At 44.0% G+C, this 25,589-nt stretch overlaps 1 protein-coding gene across 2 annotated transcripts in view; it reads right to left on the bottom strand.

Moving 5' to 3' along the window:
* nell2a (neural EGFL like 2a) overlaps positions 1-25,589 on the bottom strand; it is a 46,807-nt gene that overhangs the window by 671 nt on the left and 20,547 nt on the right. For both annotated transcript variants that reach the window (XM_088378959.1, XM_088378960.1), the window contains 7 exons: positions 17,326-17,451; positions 11,838-11,960; positions 11,365-11,460; positions 3,758-3,898; positions 2,781-2,974; positions 1,877-2,053; positions 77-301 (listed from right to left, as the gene is read on the bottom strand). In XM_088378959.1, coding sequence (XP_088235085.1) covers positions 77-301; positions 1,877-2,053; positions 2,781-2,974; positions 3,758-3,898; positions 11,365-11,460; positions 11,838-11,960; positions 17,326-17,451 — 1,082 coding nt within the window. The remainder of the gene's footprint in view (positions 1-76; positions 302-1,876; positions 2,054-2,780; positions 2,975-3,757; positions 3,899-11,364; positions 11,461-11,837; positions 11,961-17,325; positions 17,452-25,589) is intronic.

Genomic DNA, 25,589 nt, shown 5'->3' with positions numbered 1-25,589 from the left:
CAGCCACACACAAATCCAGCTTGCTGACTCAGCAAAAAAAAAAAAAAAAAAAAGTCATCTTGGGTGTGTCCGTTACCTTGCATTGACACAGGGTGCACTCGGTGCCGTGCTTGACCCAAGAGGAGCCGCTGAAGCGCGGGACGCCGTGCTCGTCGGCGCAGGTCTTGGTGATGTCGTTGCGGATGGTGTCCGCCTGGCAGGGGTCGCTCACGCAGCGAGGGCAGCACTCGCCTTCGGCCACCGCCGTGAACTCGCAGTCCACGGGGGGGCACGGCAAAGGCCAGCAGTCCACCTGCCCCTGCTACGCAACACAGACCGTTTTTAAAAAGCTAACGTCGCCGATGAATCGGTGCGGAGCCATCGCGGTAAACAACAACGTTGGTAGAAAGTGTCTTTCGCGAATCGCCGTTGAGTCGAGTCGCACATTTCCCGGGAACGAGTGTCTTCAAAGCCGAGGCTTCGTGCCAGGCTGCGGAACGCGTCTCCCCAATGTCATGAACCATCAAGCTCTCTATTCAAGCCGGCACAGCTGCAGGTGGCAGATAGACACGGCGGGATGCGTTTTGATGATCTGGCCATTTCGAGAAATTGACAGTCGCCAGCAGTTCGCTTCTTGGTGAAGACGAGCACGGTCTTGGACCTTTTACATGATGACATGTCCTTATGCAGATGTGCGGAGGCTGTGCCGCCCCGCTGAGGCCGGAGCGGCATCCCCCCCCCCCCGTCCATTTCACGCATCATCATCGCCACTGGAGCTAGCGGTCTGTGTGCTTTAGCGTGTTACCTCCCGCCGCTGTCAACACGCGCACTGAGCGCAGCACGCTTGGCCTTGACCTTTTCAGATTGTTTGTAAACAAGAGACGGAAAACAATTTCCATGCAGCCTTTAAAGGAAGGCATCTGACTTTTTCAAGATCTCATTTTAAAATACGGCGTCCCTAATGAAAAGTCCAGTCAGCCATCGAATAAAAATAAGCCGATTTGTGCGTCACTCAACAGACGGCGTGAGACACCAAAAGTAGGAGAGACGCAGCAGCACGTAAAGCGTGACTTTGCCACTCACGCGCTTATCGGGAGTCTCTCACGAGTCCGCCTACGTTCTACGCCGACAACGTCGAGAAAAAAAGGGAAACAGCGGACGCTTGACCCGTGAAAAGAGTCAAGCGGCGATCTGAGTTTGGACCCACGGCAACCAAACACACAAGCTAGATGAACACAAATCTTCGCCCCTCCCACACAGAATCGTCTGCAATCGTGTCGGGCCCGTTAAATCAAACGACCGTGCGAAAAGGTCTTTCGGAATCCTCCTACATCTTCAATTCCTCCTCTTCCTTTTTTTCCCCCGTGGCCGGCTGGTCCCCTCGCCAAAACTAGAAACTCTTACGCCTCCGCCGGTGTTTCTATGGCGACCGCGGTGCTGTCAAGTGTTGCGATATGATTTTGTTTTATCTTGTAAACAACTCTAAAATCATGTGAAGCGTGCTGCGAGAGATGTTTTCAGTGACAAATGTAGGCATCAGCAATGACACCGTGTCGGGAATCCCTCTCACGGGACCCCTTGACTAGCTCCTCGACTGGCGGCGAGCCCGCAGAGACGGCCAGGACACGACTCGCAACCTCAGTAGACACTGCGGTGACATGTCGGGATTCGGGAACCCCCCCCCAACGGGCCCCTCTGCTATCAGGCCGATTAGCTAATTTAGTTGTGATTTTTGTTTTGCCTGGAGTGCACCTGGGGGGGTCTACAAACATCCCTGAATGCAAACATCTGCGCTAGCAGTGAGCTGCTGACATGATGATGAAATGACGATAATAAAAAAAAAATAATCGAGTAAACCAGAGCAACTTTTGTGCAATGCATCGTGTGGTGCGCTCACCAGGCACTGGCACTGTTGGCAGTTCTCCACCCAGGTGTCGCCGCTGCCGTAGGTCAGCGCTCCGTTCTGGTGCAGACACTGGCTGCTCAAGCGCGGGTCGCACTCGGGGCAACAGAAGAGGTCAGCGCTGGGGTTGTCGCAATCGCACACCATCCTGCGACACATCACCTGGCCGGCCTGTCCCCAAAGAAAAAAAAAGGTTAGATCGTCGACCTGGCTTCTGGATCTCCGGCCGCGCCCGCCCTCCCGCCGCCACGCAAACAATTACTTGTTTACGCCGAGCGCTGGGCTCGACTAATTTTGACGGGCGGCCATTCCATCTCTCCAATCAATTAATACGAGGCATTCCATTAGGGAGCCGCTCTTGCCCCGTTCTTTTGTCATCAAATGAATCATTTGCTGCTTGCTCATTCGCTACCGACACTAATCTGCCATAATCGCATTCCGCTCTCACCAGCCATGGCATGAGTGACTCACATGGCATGGTATACATTTTTTCGCGAAAACAAGATGGTCTCTAAATTAAAGCGAGATGATGTGTGGCATTTTACGAAGAAAGATCACCGTTGTCAATTCCGTGCGTCGTAAAGACGGCCGTCCTCTCTTGCCCACACACAAAGAGACGATTAGTTGCAACCTTGCCGAACGATTCGCAAACGTTGTACTTTTTTTGCGCCGGTGCGTATTGTTTCAAATGTCACTGATTGTTTCAGCGGGAAGGACGAAAAAGAGGACATTACAAGTTGGCATTTGCTGCTGATTGGCCCGTCAGGGGACACAAAGAGAAAGAGAGAGAGGAGCGTCTCTCCTTCAGCGCTTTGGCAGACGTACAAGAAAAGACTTGAAACATCAGCGTCATCGTTTCCCCCCCCCCCCTTAAGTGTAAACGGAAGACTCGGGTCACCTGGCAGGAGCAGACAGAGCAGCGGTCGTTGTCCAGCACCCAAATCTGCCCGCTGTGCTTGACCTTGTTGTCGTGGACGCAGTCGCCGGTGCAGTTGTGGCCGTGCGGGCAGCGGCAGTCGTAGCCTCCGTCCAGGTTGAAGCAAACCGTGTCGTTGGCGCACGTGTTACGGCCCGTCTTGCATTCGTTGATATCTGCTCGCCGCAGGGAAACACAATGATCATCAACCGCCATCTGAATTTTGACGCTGTACGGCAGCTAGCTCATTTGCGTCTCGGGCCACGTCGTAGTTATAGTTTCCGACGACTTATATGTACAGTTTAGGCTACAAAACAAACTAGATTGAATTGAGAGACTAGTAAAACCTGTTCAAATATTTTAAAAAAGACGAATGGTAATAAAAATTGTAAGCAATAGCTCTGTTTTATTTCAACGTGAAGACAATTTGAAATTTTAGTAACTCAAGATTTGTCTTCGCGGGCAACATAAAATGATACGGCGGGCCATATCTGCCCCCCCGGGCCTCGGGTTTGATACCTATGCTGTACGGTGAGGCTGAAAATTGTCGACAGTTTTCATTTAGCGCTTGAGCGTGGCCAAATGGAAGCTTGTATTTTTTTTTTCTTCTGACGTCTTCCCCCTCGCCCACCCCGTGAACTCAAAGTGACAGAGACGGGATGGGGTCAACGGGCGGCGAGGCGCCAGCTCTGTTGTTACATCGGAACGCTTGCGTGTTCCTCAGCAACAGCGGGCTGCCTCTTGACAGCCGACACATCTTTAGACAGACATTTTGGAAAAGGAGCGTTCCGGGTGAATTATTTCAAAAAGAACATTTGGAGCATTTGCAGGTATTGTATATGCAACAGTCTAAAGAAGTGAAAATAATTTTCTATTTTTTTTTCTCTCGAAACGATATCAGGCCTCGAATGACGATGAGACACATTTGTCGCACGTGTGATATCGTCTTTGCGACTCACCGACGCACGACTCTCCGTTGGCGGAAAACAAGCCGTTGTCATGGTAGCCGTCGCGGCACTCGCAGTGGTACCAGCCGGGCAAGTTGACACAAGTGGATTTACTATCGCACTCCACAAAGCCGTCCGCACACTCGTCGATATCTGAGGAGGAAGAGTTCAAGACACAAGATGTATTCGAGGCCGGCGGGCATCCTCCGTTCATAATTTGATGTCTGGCTTTTGAATGAATTTCATCTTATTGATTAAAGCGCAGCTGCATTGTTGTGAAAGAAGGACGAAGCGCGTCGATAGGAGATGGCAGCTAATGAATCCAACGCTGCGTGAGGCCGCCCGGGAAAGCAAAGCAAAAATATAAAAAACATGAGTACAGTGAAAAGAAAGACAACTCAAAAGTTTATGTGTGAAGTCCGTTATAAATGAAACGGAGCTGCTACTGAATCAAAAAGATGTGAGGAGATAAAAATAAAAATGAGCTCAAGATAAATGGATTTGGACCACAAACACAAGAAATACGGGAATAAAAAGAAATATTTTTGGGGGGGAGGGTTGTTAATTTTTCTTCCCAGAAAGAAAGTTTTTCAACACACACAAATATCTTAATAAAAGTGTAAAAAAAAAACTAAAATAAAAGTCAGACTGTTTTACATTTGAACAGTCTTAACTGTCATACAAGTTTTAAAATAAGTCAACCATTCAAAATCATATGAACAAAATAGTTTCTTGATTTTTTTTCGGGGGGGAGTAAGGTTAAGATTCTGAAATCAATGGAATTTTTATGAGTATACTATTTTGTCATGGGGGAAAACAAATGAGCGCAGCGATCAATTCGTTTCATTAGAAGGAAACAAAAAACACAAAAGCAGGTTTTAGAACAAGCAGAAATGCTGTCTGAACAAAAGACCGACATCATTAAAACATCTTGGTTGGGCTTGAGTGCGGACAAAGAACCCGCGCAACAGAAAGATGACAGCTAAATACAAACCAACTGACGAGGAGCACCTGGAAAAAAGTTTGGAGGGAGCTGATTGGCTAACACCAGGGACCAGGTAAACCAACACAGGTGGGTCTGACATTCGCCAAAGCAACACAAATCCAATAGTTTCCAGAATCAAGCATTTGGTTTTTAAAAGTGGAGTTTGCAATTTAAAAACAAAAAAAACCCTTTTTATCAGCAGTTGAGCATCAAATTCGATATTGAAAAAAAAAACAAGCGCCCGAAGAAAAACAACCAATCAGGGATTGACTGTATGACTTCCACAAAGATATCCGTATCAATTTTATTTTCCAATCGAAATCAATTGACTCACTTTGATCATTCACCTCAACCAACATCAACGAGGATGAAAATAGAGCAGCGTCCTGCCGTTTCTCCGCAAGGTAAAAATAAACATCGAGTGACATCGCCGACATTTAATTAAACTAAAGGGCCAGGCCCACGTGAGCTTGAGGGGGGGGGGGGTCAAAGCCAACAGGCTCAGACTTGAGCGGAGATTAAATGCGTCTGCACGGCTGGCTTTAATATTTTTCTTCGCCATGCACGATGCCCCCTCCCCTCATTATAAAAATGGCAATGTGTGGCATGTGACCTTCTCGGCAACGGGCTGCCCCGCCTCCCCGCCGAGGTCCCCCGCCGCCCGGCCACTAATGGGATTAAGATCTATTGGCTAATGAGCTCTCAGCCTTTTAATAGAATTTCCGCAGCGGATTAAGTGTTGATCAAATGCGCCGCAGATTAGGGCCTTATCTATTTCAAAGTTAGCCTTTTTTTTTTTTTTTTCGCAGGAGTGAGGTAGGGGGCCGGAAATCTATTTCAAATGAATCTAAATTCTGCTCGAGAAAAATCCAAGTCCGCAGGTGCATTACCTCATCCTTGGCTATTTATAGGCCGTGTTTAAAAATATCCCAACGATATTATTTTCAGCCCGTCACGAGGTTAGACCTGCGACAAACGAATTGTCGTTTTTTTCCCCCCCCCCCCTTTCATCCGTGCGAGGCTCGTCGGTTACAATTATCACGTCGGCCCATGTTTTCGGGACCTCGCACGAGTTTGGGGCAGCTGCGACGGATGCCCGCTTGCATTATTCACAACTTATTTATATCTTGGTGACCCTTCAAAGAAAAACAAGGTTATGAAAATGTAGTAAGGACGAGGTCACGGCAAGGTAGACGGATGACGGCTCGGCGGGGTTGTCCGTCTTGCGGTTATGGCGAGTGGCAAGCCTGGAAACAAGCGTTCCATTATGGCGGCTTCTCCCGAGATAAAGCCAAAGCGCCCGACGGCCGCTCGTTTGTCTTTACTTCCACTTTCTGGCATGTTTCCGCCTTACTGCAACTGTCTGTCATTGTCACGCTGAAAGCGAAAAAACAGTCGTCACCTTTGCTGAACCCTGCACTTTTCCTTAAGGATTTAAAACAAGAGTCATTTGGAGTTTTATTGCTCTCTACCCGTTTCTCATTATCTGGCCCTTTCATCGTCCAGGCCAACCCGCTTCGCTTTGTCGTTCTTTTCGCTTAAAGTTAAAGATTTCCCTTCTTGTTTTCTCCGTGCTTTGACTGGCAGATCACGCAGCAGGTTGAGATGCGGCCGCACGGCAACGTTCTGAGCAGAAGTCATTACCGCTGCCGCACGCTGACACCCCCCGACTGATTTCCATTGCTACAGACGAACACCTGATAATACCGATAAGACCCCACGGAACATTTTCCTGCGGCTTCCGACTTGGATTTGATTACAAGTCAGATCTCCCTTCAAACTGATAGCCAAGTCAATGATAATGAGTGCACACATTTTTTGGCGTTAACTCTAATTGGCAAAAAAAAAAAATGAGTGACTGGCAACAACCTTTTAAAAAAATATATAGAATTGCAGATATTAACAGTTAAATACACCAGCGACTATCATACAAATATCTGAATCTCTCAGTTTAAGATGCAATACTTCCTTGATACCAATTACTACTTTCCTAACAGCCATGCACCTGGCACTATCCTGTGACACCATTGAGAGCACAAACCCTTATGAAGGATTAAGCATTTATTTGTCAAATACCGTATTTTTCGGATTATAAGGAACATTAAGGGAAACAAACCAGCGCAGCAAATAAGTCAAACTTGAACATGAACTTGATTATAAGGCGCACGGTCGGATTTAAGGACACGCCTTATAGTTAAAAAAAAAAAAACGGTATAATGAGGACATTCTTTTTACCTGGAACACACCATGCTGGTGCTCGACTCCGAGAATGTCTGGCTGTGTTTTGGAGGTACAGCAGGAGCAGGTTGCTCGGGGCTAAGCGACAGCTCCCGCCATTAGCGACATCTAATTAACACACGCTAATTAGGAGTGACGGATGGATTCCTTTGTAAGGCCCTTGCTAAATAAATAATGAATACATAATTATTGAGCTTAAACAAGCCACTTGAGCTTAAGCAAGTCCCCACAAGACCTTGAAGGGGAGGCAGAGAGCATTGAAATATTCACGAGTTCGGCGTCAGGTGGGAGGTGGCAGCTGCGACGCTTTCAACGGGTGCCGTACGTGAAATGAAAAAGGGATCCGTGTCGTAGTCCCGTCTGACAAAGTCGCACTTGTAACCTCCGTGTCGCTTTGGGACTTGGAACTCGAATAACGTTTTATGGAACGACGACGTCGTTAAAAAGAACTGAAGCTAAAATATGAATGTAAAAATGATGTAACATCCAGCAACTATAATAAAAATGTGATATATATACAAATCTAAATAATAATAAATAGTATATATCCAGCAATAATAAACAAATATGAATATGTATCTATCTATCTATCTATCTATCTATCTATCTATCTATCTATCTATCTATCTATCTATCTATCTATCTATCTATCTATCTATCTATCTATCTATCTATCTATCTATCTATCTATCTATCTAGCTAGGTAGCTAGCTAGATAGCTAGCTAGCTAGCTAGATACGAGTCATCTCAAGACTGAAAAAGCTCCAAGAGTAAGTAGGAGGCGCACGTACGTCTCGGACCGTAAACGCCATTTACAGTTCTGTCAGCCTCCCCTTTCAAAAGCTAACAAATTGAACACGTTCAAAGCCGCTGATCAAAAGTGTCTGTGGCGTGGCGCGACAAGATGAAAGATGCTCGACCGTTGTCTGTGATCTCATGCTACGTTTTCTGAGAGGCCCGCGAGGGACAGCGCTTGTTATTAGTTACAAGCGCTACAAGTGTACCGTCTCAAAATCACCTTCAAAGTACATGGCTCGTAAAACACCGAAGCAGACTTCAAGTTTTTTACGAGCTCCTCCAGCCCACTTTTCTTAATGAGGCGGACCAAAATGCTTCACCGCATTAGAAACCATTACGGACCGGCCCACCGGCGTAAAAACGCCGTCATTGGAGAAAAGTGCTGATTTAGGATCTCATTATTCGACAGATCACAACACTGATGCAGACAAAACGCTTTTACGACTTCGATGTTTTATCAAATTTGTTTACGCCACTTTTCGAGCCCTCGACTTATATAAACACAACATATATAAATAATTAAAATTGCTTTGTCGATTTGAATTCGATTCATCGTTCCGCCCTATTCCACTCTTCAGCGGATCTAAAGACGGACTACTCAAAAGAAAACTCACCAAAGACTTGCGTATGTTGTCAGTGGTTAATGCAACAAAATAAAAATGTCTATTTCACTCCCCGAAATAGCGACGAAAAGCAAAAGTGGTCTCCTAATTCTTTCCAGAGTGGTCCATTAACGTCAAGAGGACACGGCGCCGCGTTGCCACGCTGACTGGGCAGCCGTGTTTGGGGGCACGGGCGACATGGCGGCTCCCTGCGTACATTTAGATCCATAACTCAAGTGTGTGTGTGTGTGTGTGTGTGTGAGTGTGTGCCCTCCACTGCTGCATGGTGCATAATTCATGAGGTATCACACTTCTCCTAGCTAGCGTCTTGTCTGTCAGCAGCACACACATACGCACACGATAATGACGAGTCACACAAACCGTCACAATTCAAACCCACCAGCACCCTTACGCGTAATTACACAAACAAAACACAAAGGAGAACCAATCCAAAATGGCGACTGCTACAAGCCGATACATATATATATATATTTTAGTCATTTTTTTTATGACGGGCCGTCAGTCTGCAGTGGGACGAGTCTCAGGGGAGACTTCTAAAAGCTGCCAGGCTTCTGAGAATAAAGACGACCGAAGGGTTGGGCTTATGCTCTGAGTGAAAGCATTTCCATGTTCATCCACCCGAAGCCACCCTTCGTCCCGCAGCCGGCGCCCACACGTGTGGGTGGAGGAAACCGGCATCATCTCCCGACCTGTCACTCTGCACAATTCCCATTCTGTCACATCAGGAACATCTCCGTCTCCTACTTTCTACTAACCCTAAGCCTAACTTGTCTTTGGCTCGACAAGGAACAGAGAAGCCAGTATCAAAATGCAAAAAATCCATTACCGTAGTTTCCAAAGTATAAGACGCATCCCCCAATTTGTTGGATATACGTTGTGTACGATTATATGCTACCTAAAAACTCAAATCCAATATCATGACACCACGGAGTAGCCATACAAAAAAGATAAAAATACTAAGCAAGGACAATCAATTACGTTGGGTGCAGACCACTCCAACGACATTTGATTTTGCAGTACCGATGTGTGCACAGTACTGAATAGTTTGTATCTCAATAAATAGACTGCAGGAATCTAAATGATGCATCACTCCCCCCTCGCTGGGAGCTGCTGTCAAGCAGACAGGAGACAGTAAAAAAAAAAAAACCTCCCTCTTGACCCCTCAATCGAACTAAATTGTGCCAGAGGCTTCGAGTGTCCCCGGTGGTGCTACTGGTGCTGGTCCAAGACATTAAAAAAAGCACGAAAATAATAGCGCACACGGGGATGCTAGCTGTCACTGAGCTGACGAGGATGAACTTGAGGACAAATAAGATGTACAAGCGCCATGTTGCGCTGGCAAACATGTCGCCTTGGGCGCAACGAGACGCTTCGGCTTGTTCGAGTGCCCATTTGTTACTTATTCCCTGAGTGTGTGTATGCAGACACACACACTTCTGTCCAATGTCCAAATGCAGACATTGTCTTACATGACACCAAAATTGCTGCTAAAAGCACGAGCATGTAACTTGTGCAAACACATGTTAATAAAGTTGTCAAACAGAGAGCCTTATATTTCCCCCTGCTGGAAAATTACACCCTTATAAAGAAAAGCAAAGCTTTCTTGAGTGTGAGGCGTAGCTCAAAAGGGTTCCGCTTTGACTGAGTGATGTAAAAACTAATTAGCCCGAACAGAATTATCGTCAACAAAAGTGCCCCGCAAAGACCAGAAGTGGCTATTTGAAGGACAACCCGTCAAGAGTAAAGCGAGCTAGAAGAAAGGCTCGAGACAGCCTTCTCGGACATCCTCTGCTTCCTCAGCGGAGAAAATTCATTTACTTTGAGATGGGCAGTAAAAAAAAAAAAGGAAGGCCTCATAAAAAAGGACCTTTATGGGCAATCAATAGCCGAAGCAACGAGTGAGGACGACAAGCCGGCTTCCCTTCGCTCAAGTGCAAAGGGAAGCGTCTTGACTTGACTTTCTATTAACGCCGGCGTTTGTCTCTTGAAGGACATTCCGCCAGAGGTTGAAATTGGATGAGATTGTGGCTTCCGAAAAGCAGCTGGTTAATTTTCTGAGGGGATGCGTCGTCACGAAGTGATTCCCGCGTTGGGTGGATTTCAATGTTTTTCTTGTACAGGCCTTACGTAATGTTTTGCAATTTTCCTCCTGCCTTCTAGGAGACATTAGCGGCCTGGTATGTGGGCCACTTAAATGTCTCGGATCAAATAGGACATTTGTTTTTCCCCTTTCGGGCTTCACTACATTGAGGAAATACCGTATGTGTTTTTTTTTTTTTTTTTTTGTTTTTTTTTTTTTTTACAATTTGCTACTAAACTCCAGGACCGTGGCTCTGGCCTGAGCCGATGAGGATGAAGTCGGCGCTGATTAATGCGTGATATAGAGTAATTCCCATACTGCTGCATGTGCACTACAAATCCTCCATCGTGGCAATAAAAGAGCTACAAGGCCATTATTCACTCGGGTGTGCAGCCGCACACACACACACATTACAGATGAATGACCAATAAGCACATCAGTGTGTGCATTTATTCATCAAGCGGGGTGGGCCACCTTAACCTATCAGGGGACATATCAAGTCGATACTAAACACGTGAAAATATACAACGCAGTGATTGAGCATTTATTCAAACATTGCATCGTGTTTTCACGCTGCATAATAATGCTCATAATATAAACACACATAGATGTCATAATAATGCATGATATATGCAAATCTGGATACTGGATACTTTGCATATATATATAGTTTTAACACCACAGCATCCGTTATGGCTAACTGTTAGCCTGTCAATGATGTTTTGCATTGTTTGTTAGCATTCAGCTATGCTAACTTTCCGAGTCAATGCAGTTGTTTTATAAAAAAATATATATATACGTATGTATAAAAAATCTATATCTAGATTATATATATATATAGCACGCCACTTCCCCAACAATGTGAGTTGCGGACGGGCAACTTAACACCTCTCACCTGTCTCACATCTCTTGCCAGTGAATCCTTGCGGGCAGGCGCAGTTGTTAGGTGAGAGGCAGGTTCCTCCGTTCTGGCACAAGCCGTCACACATAGCTGAAGCAAGAGCAAGGGGGGTGGGGGGGTTGGGGGGCGGAGTCATAACTCACAAGGATGAATGAGCATTAACTATGCAATTAGAGCAGCACCGGCGTATGTACGTATTTGCATACGGAATAAGAGCTAATTCACCAACGTGATACACGATATTATTTTCCGTGATGAATGAGTCTTGCCAAGGTTAACGCAAAAAATGTTCATCATCCACGCTTAGGCTGTTAGCTAATGTGCGTCCACAAGATGATGGAATGCCGTGGAGATAGATGAAGCGGATAATACCGACGCCGTGTGCTAGCTCGGATGAACAAATGTTAAAACTTAATTTGGGGTTGAGCTTCAAAGTGATATATAATTTTGAAAACCAGGCCGGGTACCTTTGCAGACGGTGCCGTTGCCGGCGTAGCCCGGCTTGCACGAGCAGCTGTGTCCTCCCACCATGTTGAAGCACAAGGCGTTCTCGTCGCAGTCGTGGAGGCCGCTCAGGCACTCGTCGTGCTCTGGGAAGGAAACAGAAGACTCTTTAAAACATTTTTTATAAATTCACGCATACAAAACACATGACAATGCCGTGTTGGGTTAAATGACTCTGGAGGAAGTAAATAGACATTTGCATCTCTTCTGCAATGATCTATTTGAGCTGTTTCACTTTAATTTGTTGTTATTGTTTGGGAGCTGACAGAATGATAAATCAGGCGTAAATGGACTTCTTAATGTGCACTAATGCATCAATGAAGACATCTGCTTTGCTTTGTCATTTCCTCAATGAGCCGAAGGCTTCCAAACGTGGACGTGTTTGTACCGTGCATTTGCACAAGTGTTTCTTGTAGAAACATAACAGTTTACTCTAGTCTATGGAAATTCTACTCTGCATCCTAATTAGAAATTGGGGGGGGGGTATCCTGTACATACACATTAGGTACAGCATCGTCATACCGTAAGCGACAAATCCCCTCATATAGCGGCTAAAAGCGTTCAAAGCCAACAATTATATCCAAATAATAATTATGTCCAAAAAAAATGTCCATTATAAAATGAACACACAGGCACCATTTTCTGTAGGCGTAAAATGTAGGAATCAAGAGTAATTAGCAGTCTTTTTTCAAAATGTACACAATGACAAACATATTGTCCTGCCATCAGGTGGTCGACGGTGGAATTACACGCAAAATAAACAGAAGGCAGAACAAAAAAAGTGACAAAAATGCATTGTATTTATTTGTTGTTTTTCCACGGTGGATAAAAGATACACCGCATGATAAATTAGATAGCTGTAGCTAGATCAAAAATAAGAATCTCACAAGTAAACAAGCTTACAGGTGCAGAATTTGAGATGAAGTAGCAAGTTAGTCTTAGTAAAATTCGGTTTAGCATTTAAATTTAAAGGCTACAGATGGCTTCATGCAAAGTAATCGTGTTCAGTCATAGCCTCCAGCACCTCCTTATAAATATTTTAACAATTAAGGAGTCCCGCACTTAATTTCTCAACAGATAAGGAACATCATTTATAAAGTGGCCTCCAGTGGACTGGAAAGCAGACATGGAGAAGTTGCTCACATACGTGACATCGATTTGTCGTGTCGTAATATTTGCCCATCAAGGCAAAGATTTGCGTCATTCATATATTTGAATGCACTGCAACAAATCAGGAAAAAAAAAAAAACCTCTCAATTTTCCGTCTGTTTGCAGCATCTGGAAGAATACTGCTGCTTTTTTATGGGACAGAAGAACAATCTGCACCCACTTAATGAACCCTTCTCCTCCTGGGCTTGGGCCGTGTTTGCTTACGAGGTGAAATGTTCCTCTTGTCTCTCAAATCCCTTCGGCGGCGGCGTAATCTGAACACCTTATCTTTGCAACCAAAAACATACAGCGTTGAAGAAACATCTCAAGCCTCCGCCTGAGTGATGACGAAGCCTTTTAACGAATATCCTTCACGTGCCCGTGAACGGACGCGTATCGTCCATCAGTCAATTGCTCTAATGGGGAAGGAGTGTTTTACCAAGGTCGCATTAGCCCCGCCCCCTTCAGTGTTTTGAGTTATTTTGATATTTTAGAGGGTATTACACCGGGAGCAGTGCAGGTGAGCGACTCGGTAATTGCTCTCTGGCGCCCGTTCCTGCTGCTCAAGGCGTCGACAGACAAACAATCAATTATGTACAGTTAGTCAGCGGGGATGCGAGCGTCTTCTCCTGCTTGACTCGTTCCAGCCTCTGACAAAACGACAACCTTTGGCGAAAGACTGTGAAAAGACTCCATTGTCGTCTTTAACTGGTGTGACAGCAGCCCTTGTTGAGTTTGGACACTGTGATTTCTTTTAATTTTCTTGATCCTATTTTTGTGTCCCAGGGTGACAGCATTGTTAGCATAGCAAAGTCAAGAGTAGCATCATGTGAAAACAATCACTTGGGTGGGGGGGGTGTTTACACTACTTTAATTATCATATCAGTCTCCCGTTTGTTCGTTTTTTAATTGCACGATTTGGGAAGGCCCCGCATTCCAACGTCCTTCCTGCAGTCAACCATCCATCACTCTGTCAGAAGCTGCTGCGCCTCAGGAAAAAGCACGTCAGGTTATCTCGGGATTAAACAAGGACACACAACCCGAGTGCGGCGGCGCACACAGCCCCCGGACGGCCCGCTTTAATAACAATCAAAGCGAGTGCAGAGCCGAGCCTCCACCTTTTATGGATTAACGACTAATCTAAGGTCTGAGTAAAAGATGAAGACTTGAAGAGATGACCTTCAGTGTATGACGGAAGGTTTCCCATTTTAAGTCCGGCCACTGTGCAGAGTCACCGTGACCCGATGACCTCTTACAGCGCGGTTGGATTTAGGGTAAAAACAAGGCGACAGGCCGAGAAGAAATACAAATCGGGGCTCCGTGCTGTTCGGTCTGGATTAAATCTGCCAATCTGCCCTTTAATCCGCCGCATAAACACTGAGCCATGAAATGAACTACCGTCAACTTAATCCTCTTTGCCAGGCGGCCTCGCGCGAAAACCCGGCCGGCCCGTCAATACGACAACATTGTTTTGGGCTGACTTTGCAATCTGTTAATTGGCCGAAGCAATTGAGGGAGATAAAAAAGCTCATCCATCATGCGAATGCGCAATGTCAATAAAGGTACCGCCGGGAGTAGCTTTTAATGTCTCTCTTCCAACCCGCTGTAATATTTCTTGCGCGGTCAATTTGGAGCCATCAGCACTCCCCTCGGGCTCTTTTTCAAACAGCGGCAGATGTCCGATGGCCGCGGACTCTCGCGAGCTGCTAGCTTAGCATCGTCCTTGCGCTTATTGTCAATTACCGCCACCGGTGCTAAACAGCCATGCATAAAGAGTCGCACCCCGGAGCGTGCTCTATTATTAATTTGAACTTTTTTATGAGCGCCTGGTGTGATGTTTGCTTTCACTGACAATCGCGTTAAGTTGATTTCCTTCGCAAAGACGGTAATGAAACCGGTGCGCTAAATCGCGGATGTCACAATTGCTTCTCAGAAGGTAAAAACGCTGGAGGCCATTTTATTTTCTTAGCAAGGATCTTCTTGAATAGAAAATGGAAGTAAAGTTGAGCCAAAGTCTTTTTTCCACTATTAAAAGTTGCTTGACTGATAGTCATAAGCAAAGCGTGATTATTGTGGCTACCCGATTCATTTGTGTAGCGTTCCTGATGATTGCGCATTTGTTATCAGGCACTCAATAGCTAGATGCCAAATGCATGGGAGCTGATAGTCCAGAAACTCAGTGCAAAGATTACCACTGTGATTGGACTGATGCGGCGAATGAGTTTTGACATCAAGCCCACCCGGGTTTAATCACGCATATTGACTTTCATAAGGAGACGTGCGGCCTCGGCGTACTGCGGTGCGACGATTCGAAGCCGTTTTAATAGAGCCTGCATACGAGGCAGTGCTGCAATTTTAATCCACTGGTTTGGGATGGTTATTAATCTCCATAGAGAATCTGGGGAATGAGCACACGGTGGCAGACAGCAAGAACAGTGCGGAAATAAATTTTTGCTAGCGGCACAGATTAAAAAGTCGGTGAATTGCCGGTTCAGTGCCGCTGTATTGTTCTTATTCGGAAAGCTCGGAGATGTTTTGTTGCGTCCGGAAAACAGCAGATTCACATTCTCGGTAGGTGATGGTTTTAACGATAAGCACTAAAAAAAATGAATGTTATTTTTTCCACAAGCTTAAATTTTTGTGTATTCCTTGACAAGGATATATTTATTGACGATAGGAGTCGTGTGGCCGGTTGCTAAGCAACCTGGCGCCGCATGAAAACAAGATTGGAAACGAGCTGAGCCAAGAAACAGCATGACTTCCTGCAGAAGTACATTTAAGGTGACTTTTGCTGTACTTTTGTCTTTGCGGGAATTAATACTGCACAGTAAGCGGATTGACAACTTTAAAATGACATTCAGGCCTAAACAAGCGGCGGAATTATACTTAAATTCAATATAAAACGTCTTTAGTCATGTTTGTAAATATCCAGCGTAAGCGGAATATAAAATGTTGCTGGAGTTACACTTTCTAGCCTGAGCTTGTTGTTGCTCTTGTTTCCATTGACCTTAGTTTCAACTTTGATTAGGAATAAATTGCTCTGCCGCTTCCATCACAGTTTCTCAAGTTCTCTGCCATTTTCTCTTCTCTCCTCATACACAGGCAGAGCACGGCGTATTTCAACTGTCCCCACACACTCATACAGACACTATAAATACTTGAAAACATTTTCTTCAAAGTTTCCAGCGCCGCCGGAAAACACTTCAGTGGTTTTCATAGACGATAGGAATCGACGTTAGCTTTCCTATAGCTTCATTCGCTTAGCAATTTTCTTTCCCGTTTTATTTGTGCACGCGCAGCCTCGCAGTTAAATGTTTATCGGCATTGAGGGGGCAATTAGTTGTCCTCGCATGGGCGACGAGAGGGCCATAGCAGTTCAAGAGCCCTTGCATCTTAAAAGGCAACGGATTTACACGCTGCCAGCGATTCTGCACTTCCGTGGCACTTCATGAATCCCACGCAAACTTTTCTTATGAGGGGACATACGAATAAAATGACAAGGGTAAACTGTGGGAAAACATGTTGGATTTGATAGAATACGGGATGAGGGTCATGGAGGTCCTTTGGATTTTTTTTTTTTAGCATCTCAGCCTTTGTGAAAATCTTCACACAGGGCACCAATTATGTTGGTCCCACTAATGATGGGCAAATGAAGCTTCAAGATGATTCATGAACCCGTTATTGTGTTTACTTAGACGTCTAGATGGCGCTCTCTGTTCATCGAAGAGCTGAAAGCCCACCGACTTACCATTTCTTGAAACCCTCACTTTAAACCAACATTGCCATTTAGAGGAGCCAAAGAATACAACAACTGGTTCATGAAGCTTCATTTTCCCATCACTACTTCATGAAACGAAAAAGTTCCGTTTATTTACATTACATTGCAAAAACTTGGCTCAATTGTTCCCCGACATGCTAAACGAAGCACTGCAACAAAAATGAAGACGGTCGGTTGTAAAACTGCAGCCCTTTGTCTGATCAGGCAGTTTCGGTTTTACTAATAAAAAAAGGATAATAGTGAGTAGAGTTGCATCAGGCCGCGTAAGTATCAAACTGGACGGTTTTGTAAGACTTGAAATAGCCCAAGGTCTTCACTATGCACTCCAACTTGGGTTGTCCTGTCGAGTGGTGGAAGGAGCTGGAAGCTTATTTGTAATTTCAGACTCTTTGTGTCCACTGTTGCTATTCTGCTGCCAAGTGTATCAACCTAAGTCCTTTTCAAAGCTTTCTTTCATTGGTCAGCCACTCTGGTGTCACAAAGCTCTTGTAATTACATTCCAGGGCTGCCGTTAAGGAACTCACCTGTGCAGGAGTAGTCATCGATCCTGATGTAGCCGGTGTGGCAGATGCACATGAAGGAGCCAGGGGTGTTAACACACATGGTGTTCTCCCTGCAATAGTGTTTCCCTTCAGCGCACTCGTCAATGTCTGAAAAGGAGAGTGGGCAAGCATAAGGATTGGATTGGATTTCTCAAAATGATCTGCAATGCCCATTGAGCAAGAACACCGACGGTATTTGGTTAATCATATCAGAAAGGGTCCCGTCGATTGACCTTTGTGTAAGAAATGATTCGAATATTGAATAGCGGATTACGGTTTGGCGCCTTTTTCCAGGTCGCATAATACCTTGTTTGGAATCGATATTCTATAAGACAAGGTTGGTGACTTGTCATTGATTTAACTTCCACATTATTTTGTCACCTTTAAGTAAGCGGGAAGACGTTTCAGACATGCTAGCCTTCCGCTAATGTTTAATGTTTTCCACAAAAGGTCTTGGGAAATGGTTCTTGGACGATAAATTGTTTCAAGGGTGGCAGGGAATTTATGAGCTGATTTTGCTGGCTGAGATGAAAATGTTGGTTCAGGTCAAGAGTGTCAAATTCATTTCAGTTCAGAAACCACATCCGGACGAAAATTAATTTCAGGTTGACCAGACTGAATATATTCACAGCTTGATAAGATACGACAATTTCACATTTTAGTAATTTGTGGGAGAAAGTAATTACGAATACGTGAAGAAAATATTCAATGTTGGAAATTGTGACGAACATAAATGGGCAGGAGGGAAATGGGCAGATTGGTGGGTTACTGGTTATCATGTTTGCTACAAAATTCAAAATTTAAGAACCTGTTATTTGTCTACATGTGAACAGTAATCGACTGGAGACCAGTCCAGGGTGTCCCCCTTTTGCCAAAGTCAGCTGGGATAAGCTCCAGCTCACCTGGGAGGACATGCTTTGTAGAAAATGAATGGATGCAAACAAAATGATGTTTTCACCAGCCTTGATTGAAATTGCGCTGTTCTTTTGCATTTCTAAGGTGTCTTTTTCAGAAATAGACTTCTTAAGAGGTGGACCAACCTATCACAAAAAAACACCTTGTCTCTTCTCAATATGGCCTAAAAGGAGATTTAGGACCCTGTGCGGAAATTTGCTGGTAAAAAAGCTATTTGTCTTCGTGGATGTCAAGCAAGGGACAAAATGCAGCTGGTCCCGTCCGTGACAATGACACAGCGCTCGATTTGCGATCCCTTCAAAGTAAGACAATCGGGCAACGGCTCGGTTACGTCAGAGGTGTGGAAGTAACTGTTCATAAAGCAAAGTCGAGAGTACGTTAATGCGTCGGACTGCAATATAAAGTGGCTTATACGGCTTTAAGAATGTCATTTATTAGTTTGGCCTTCTCGCGCTCGCAAATCCATTTTTGGATGTAATAGCTGTTGCTAAGGCAACGGCTATTCCTGGGCTTTAAAACGGCGTGCCTTTGCATCAGACGGGCGAATCGGCAATCTCGCTAACAGTATAAAAATTAATCTCGGTAGAGTGATGCAACGCAATGTAATTAGAACGAAATCAAAATGGAGCAAACAAACACGGCTCGGTATTATCCTCCGGGGTCTTGTGACCGTCCGTGTCGATTGTTCGGGTCAATAATGGGCAAAGCTCACGAGAGGCCGTCTCCACGGTGCTCGCTATTACTAATCATTAGCAATCTATTATTCATTTCCTCGATTTCGTGTCTCTGCTCGGCTGCACAAAGATATTCAACCTTGAATCGGTTCCGTGCCAAATGCTTTTGCCTGGCGTGCACTTGAAGTTGAATTTCAATAGATTTGCATTGGAAAGATTTCAGCTCGCGTGTCCTTGCACAAACCGGGAGCTTAAGCACCTGCCCGTAACGGTTCCATTCACATTTCTTCATTGCGCAGTCGCATCGATACGAAAGTCTTTGCGTTATTGAAAAAGCCTTCGGGAAAAATACAGCCTAGAAACAATCTCTCCACCTATAAGGTACATGTGTTATTCACGAAATGAATGGAGGCTGAGTGAACCTTGTCACTGGCCTTGAGGGAACCTGGTTGGAGAAAAAGACAAGTTGAGAGCAAAAAAAGTGGAAAGTGTGAGATAAAGAAGTGAGCGAGATTGTCACAAAGGAGAGGGTGTGGGTAGGTTATCGTGGATTTAATACGGAAGGGAAAAAAAAGATGGCCAATTGCAAATGCTGTCACTGGTCTCAAAGGACGTTGAGGGTTTTGATAGTTTTGGAGGTGAAAAGAAGTAAAGGGAAGAAGAAAACTTCGAGAGAGACAAGGGGAATAAATTGGGAAGTAAGGAATAACGAGTTCAAATAGCAGAATTGGGAATTTAACATGGAAGGTAAGTAAACAAATGACCAACTGAGAATTTGACGGTGGTTTTGGGAAAAGGTGACGTACATGGAAAAGAGAAAAATTGAGGATTAAAAAAGTGAGATGAAGAAGTAAGAGACAATTGTTTGAAAATTGTACATCATAAGAAAATAAATGAATGCCCAATTGAGAATCAGAGTTCTAGGGATGAAAAGAAGTTAAGAAGGGAGGACAAAATTACAAAATCAAAGAGCTACGGGTTGAAAAGTCCACCGGTTGAGGGAGATAAAGCCGTAAAAACAAAAGAATCGTACCGGAGATGAAAAGGTTAGCAAGTAAGCGATAAAGTGGGAAGAGCGATCGTCCTCTTGGAAAGGGCAAAAGCATGGCTTTAACGTGGAAGATAAAAACGAATGACCATTTGGGAACTCTGTCACTGGCCTCCAGGAAAGTGTTTTTTTGCGGGAAGGTGGACCAGGGAAGGGCAGAACCACAAGATTGATTGTCCAAAAGTGTGGACTCAGTACAACACGCGGGTAAGACAACAAATGGCCCATTGAGAATCCTGTCACTTGAAAATTGAGCCTTTAGTTTTTGGGCTGACACCAAGTCAAGGAATGTGTGAAAACCAGAAAGACAAGTTGGTACAAAAAGCAATCGAGAAGTGAGAAAGGTCGTCTTGGAGGAAATTGCTAAAGCCGAGATTTAACTTCAGTCAAAAAAACGATTGGCCAATTCAGAACCTCGTCCGTCACTGGGCTGAAGCAAAGTTGAGAGTTGATCCCAACCATCTTAACGACACGTAAAGACAATTTAGTTTTCTGGATCCCAGTCAGCTGTCCTCAACCTTGAGCTGAGGTCTGGAGGTGACCAGCCTCCTTCTGATTGGCTGAGCCTGACGACAGCTTGATTGAGAGCCTTATAGACGCCATCCATCCCCGCATATGGTGGCAGCAGTTAGGGTTTGCTCAAACAATATATTAGCGGGAGGGGGATTGGCGCTCGGACAAATGGCTGTCTCTCCATTAGGCCGTTCCATTTTCATGATTGGCTCGTCACGTGGACAGCAGAAAGCTGGCCTGGAGTCAACAGGCAACTTTCGCCACTCGTCAGAGAAACGAGGTCAATCTTCCGCCTCGACCAGAAATCGACTCTACGCACAATTGTAGCTTGACGTAGTCTAGCGCATGATGTGATTCAAGGACGTTTTCGTTTCAAGTGGAACAATTCGATTCAGTTTGATTCGTCGGGATTCCGATCGCAATCGATACAGTACGGCTGAGTTTGAGAGGGTATGATTCTGTACATGAGGTATTTCCTTCAAAAACAAAATACAAAAATACATAGACCGATATTTTTCAAAGTGGAACAATTTGATCCGATGCACTCGTTTCTTTTAAATCAAAACCGATTTCCCGACTCAAGTCTTTTTTGTTGTTGTTGCAAACCTGTCCGAGATAAGAGCTGTCGCTCAGCTTGCCATGAACAGGATGAGCGGTTTGTCAAATTCACGGGTTAACGTTGACACTCCATCTATTCTACGACCATGTCGTTCACCAAAAAAAAAAATACGGCGACCTTGGGAAAAAAACCGGGGAAATTCCCGGCTTTTACTACGCAGTGCTAAGGAGGAATTTAATGAAGATTATAATTGTTCTGACATTTTCACTTTTCCCTCTCTGGCTCATTAAAGTTATCCCAACAGGATATAAATAGAGGCTTTATTCGTCTTCATTTGCATGGCATGTAGCTTGCGAGAGCGCCCTTGCTATCTTGTGTCCCATACTGCAGTTAAGCAAGGTCTGGCAGAAGGGAGATAACGCCACCATTGCCGTTGGATATCCCACAAAGAAACACGATTAGGTGACATTCCGTCAGTCGGCCTCCTCTTGCATCGCTTCACCTAGCAACTCGCACAAACTTTTCAATTCGTGGCGGAATTCGTCTGTCAGACGTGCCAGAACATTGTCTGGTATTTCTCAGTGCGCACTCGTAGCGGTCGGATAGACAAAGAGCAGCATAATAAGAGTCCGTCAATCAGTTGCTTAAGTGGAACCTCGAAAGTCAAACGCCGCGGAAATTGAACAACCAATACCGAGCGAGATTTCATTGTAGGTCACGTACGTCTTGTTGAATTACCTCTTTAGTTTCAAATGAAAAATCATGCATATTAAAATTTGTTGTTGTTATTGTAGCCGCTTTTTTTCTGCACGCTACATTTAGTAGCAATTACTGTTTCCATGTCTGATTGAGTGTAAACACTCGTGTGTTAAAAATTGATCAAATGAGTGATTTTGCAAGTCATCGCCTCGTCATGAACGTTTTCGGGCAATTTGGTTGATCGCTCTATAATTAATGAATTGAAAATTTTATTTTAATTAAGTTAAAAAAAAGCCCTCGAGAATTACAACAAAAAAAAAATAATGCAGAAAGCTTCATTGCTGGAGATGGAGCAGGAGCCAATTAAGATGAGTGTGTAGGAGGAACGAGTTAGGAATCTGCATACTGAACGCGGGGCTTGCAAATTGTCTCAATAATGTGCACTGGCTGTGATCAAACGCTCCAAATGTGCTCTCTGACTTGGAAGGATGCATCGGGGAAAGAAAAAAAAAAAAAAAAAAACGAGGATACGTGAGTGTGTTTCCGGGTGTGAGAGAAGATGTGATGCATTTTTAAAACATACACGAGCAACCGTCAGAGACAATCACGTGTGTACATTTTGAAGAGCATCATGACTGCAACTATATACTTTGACTTCAGGCTGTTTTATATATATATATATATATATATTTAGTTTTTTACATATTTTTTATTAATTTATATACATATATTGCTCATTTCTTCAATTACAAATTATAATTAAAAATAATTATTATAATTATTAATTATTACTCATTTTGTTGTATTACAGTCAAGTTATATATATATATATATATATATATATATATATAAATAATATTTCTCACTAATATATATATATATATATATATATATATATATATAAAATTTCTCATTAAATCTGGGACATGATCAGCATAATTAAAATTAAATCAATGAGGTAATTTTCTATAAAGTACACACTATTTTTTTCCAATCCAATTATCACTGTGTGGGATTAATAAAAATCAGCATATTAAGCTCCATGAATGTATTTGAAGGCACATTCATCTTCTTCTGTGAATTAAGGTTGCCTTCCGTGGCATTTGCAGTGGACGGATGCTGTTACTTATACACTAGAGAGTGTGTGTGTGTGCATGTGTGTGTGTCAGGGGGGGCGTACAGTCTGATAAATGGCTGGAATGTTGCTTTTGGGTGACATTTTGGCAGGGTCGCACAGGTGAAGTGTGGGCAAACATAGCCAGATGCTTGCAATATGTCAACACTTGCTTGTGTGTGCACAAGTGTGTGTGTGCATAAGTGTGTGTGCATGTGCGTGCGTGTTACTGCAGGGCAGTGATTGAGTTTTGCAATTGGCCGTGCTCTTCACGATGCACCAATTAGCCTGCCATCACCTTGTGACATTTAAAAGATAGCACGGGGCATATTGCATATTGCTGCGTGTTTACATATGACACACGCACATTCAAGGAGGGATGAAATAGTAATTGAATTGAATATAACTTGAGGAGGAAGACAAATATGGAACGGAAAGTTCAAAATTCATTTGAATGGGATTTATTTTTTGAAATAAAAATTGTCGGAAAAGTGGAAATTTGAGCAAGCTGAATATTTTGACATTGTAAATGACATTGTTGAAAAATGTGGAAAATCTCGAGGGGAAAAAAAAAATCTCTCCAGCATGCAATTACATGCCTAACGACATCATGGCCGTGAATAATCCCATTTTAAGCCCGCAGTGGAAAGCAGGCTAACTAAATCCTGACGCTATCGAGGACGCGGCGCTTGACATCAATTCACGTGACGATCAACTTCTTAAGCGAGACACAACCATTGAGTCGGCGTTTCTTGGCCGGGAGTCTGCTCGGCGACGTGGTGGGTGAATAATGGTATTATCTCAACGTGTTGAACTATACTGATTGTTCCATTTAGACACAATCACGCAGACTGTCACTTCTCCTCTGCTCGTCCCTCCGTCTAATTCCATTCGGAAGATAAACATTTGGAAAACAAGGCTGGGAAGCCCGGTGCCAATTTCAATCTTTGACAAAATTTGACACAACTGTGTCAAATATTGAGAATCGATTTTGGATGGCTATATTAATTTATTATACTGTATTTTCCAGACTATAAACCGCTATTTTTTTTGCACAAGCTTTGAACCCTGCGTCTTATACTCCAGTGCGGTTTATCTATGGATTTTTCATGATCTTTATGATATTGTATGATTTGTGCATATTCTCTTGTATATGGAAATTAAACATTAGCACACCAGCGGTTTATAGTCCAGTGCGGTTTATATATATGAACAAAACGAGATTTTTCCGTATTTTAGCTGGTGCGTCTTATAGTCCAGAAATTATGGTATATTATTTACTTCAACCTAATGTTGAAAAAATAAAGCACTCTCAATACTTTGTGCCCCTTGAGAGCCAAAACTAAATAAATGAAAATCCAAATGGTGCCACTTAAACATGAAGTGTTAATCCAGCCACGGTGAGGACTGGATGGAGACTAGAACACGCTCCATTTATGTTGCATGCATGCAAACGGACTCGCCCGCACTCACACTTGAGCTCTCAAAGGCTGCGCTGGCATCCCCTCGAGTTTTGCCTACTGCTGCTCCGATGAAAAATTTACACAAAAGTGATGTCACGGGCTATTTCCAGCTCATCTCTGACCTCGGAATGTTTTAAAGCGCTCGTGAGCGTCTCTCGGTGTTTGATGATATATTGTGAGTGCGGGCCTCTGTTTTATCATCTCCGGGTTGTTTTCAATAAACACAACTCCACATCTCATCTCCCCGCAGTGCCTAAGTCATCCAGAAAGGAGATTTCAATCAACATTTTAGCAACTCCATGAAGGCGGCGGACATTATCTCGCAGTCGACAGGATATTTTGACAAAGTTATTCTCGTTTAGACACAGAACAGAGCGCAATCATATCGCAAATGACTTGCTGACGAATAAATTGTTTGTGAAAGAAGTGCGGGGAGAAAAGAGGAGTCATTTTCCATTTTTTTCTTTTTTTTTTCCGCGGCGTATTGTGTCTGGAGCAAACAATCACCGACAAACCCGGCGGCCTATTTGGGAGCGAGACTCTTGAGATGAATGGCGCCGCTCTGAAGTGTTGGTATCGGAGACTCCGGCCTCGCACGGGTAATGGGATGGGTCGGACAACAAAGGCCCCGGCGAAAAAAAAAAAAAAAGCTCAGACGACACAGGTTTAAACGGCGGATCAAAACAAAAGAGCAAGCGAACCGCCAGCTGCCTTGTTTTTGAAGCTGTCAACTGGACAAGGGACCAATTAAAGGCCACAAAAGGATTGGCGAAACTCGCCATTACGCGGACAGGGACTTGAAAGCGAGGGAAATAGAGCTACATGTTACATTTGTCAACTGTTCCAAGAAGAAAGAAGAAAAAATGAACGACAGCATGGTGGACTTGTGGTTAGCATGTCAGTTTGAAAGTTTGTGGTTCCAATCTCTATGCAAGCGTTGTCCAGCGTTTTTATACAACACATAAAGGTTATAATGTAAAAAAAAAAAAAAAAAGTTTAGCCTCAGGTTACTTTTGAAACTTTCCAGCCCTTTTGATCCTGCAAGAGCTGGAAAAAGCTTTTCTTTATGATGCAATAGTGTCTAAGTATTATTTGTTGAATTTTGAGCGAGGCTGCCGGCTCGGTTCGACTAGGTCACAGTGTCATGATTTTAATGGGACTGTAATATAATACAATAATGCATATTTTAAAATATTTTATATTGATTGACAACAACTCTCGAGCCATTGTCCGAATGTCTGATTTCAGGTTCTCAAAAGTA

Source organism: Syngnathus floridae, chromosome 6 (assembly GCF_059516105.1).
Source record: "Syngnathus floridae isolate MCC-2025c chromosome 6, RoL_Sflo_1.0, whole genome shotgun sequence".
NCBI lineage: Eukaryota > Metazoa > Chordata > Actinopteri > Syngnathiformes > Syngnathidae > Syngnathus > Syngnathus floridae.
This window is presented reverse-complemented; position numbering and strand designations above follow the sequence as displayed.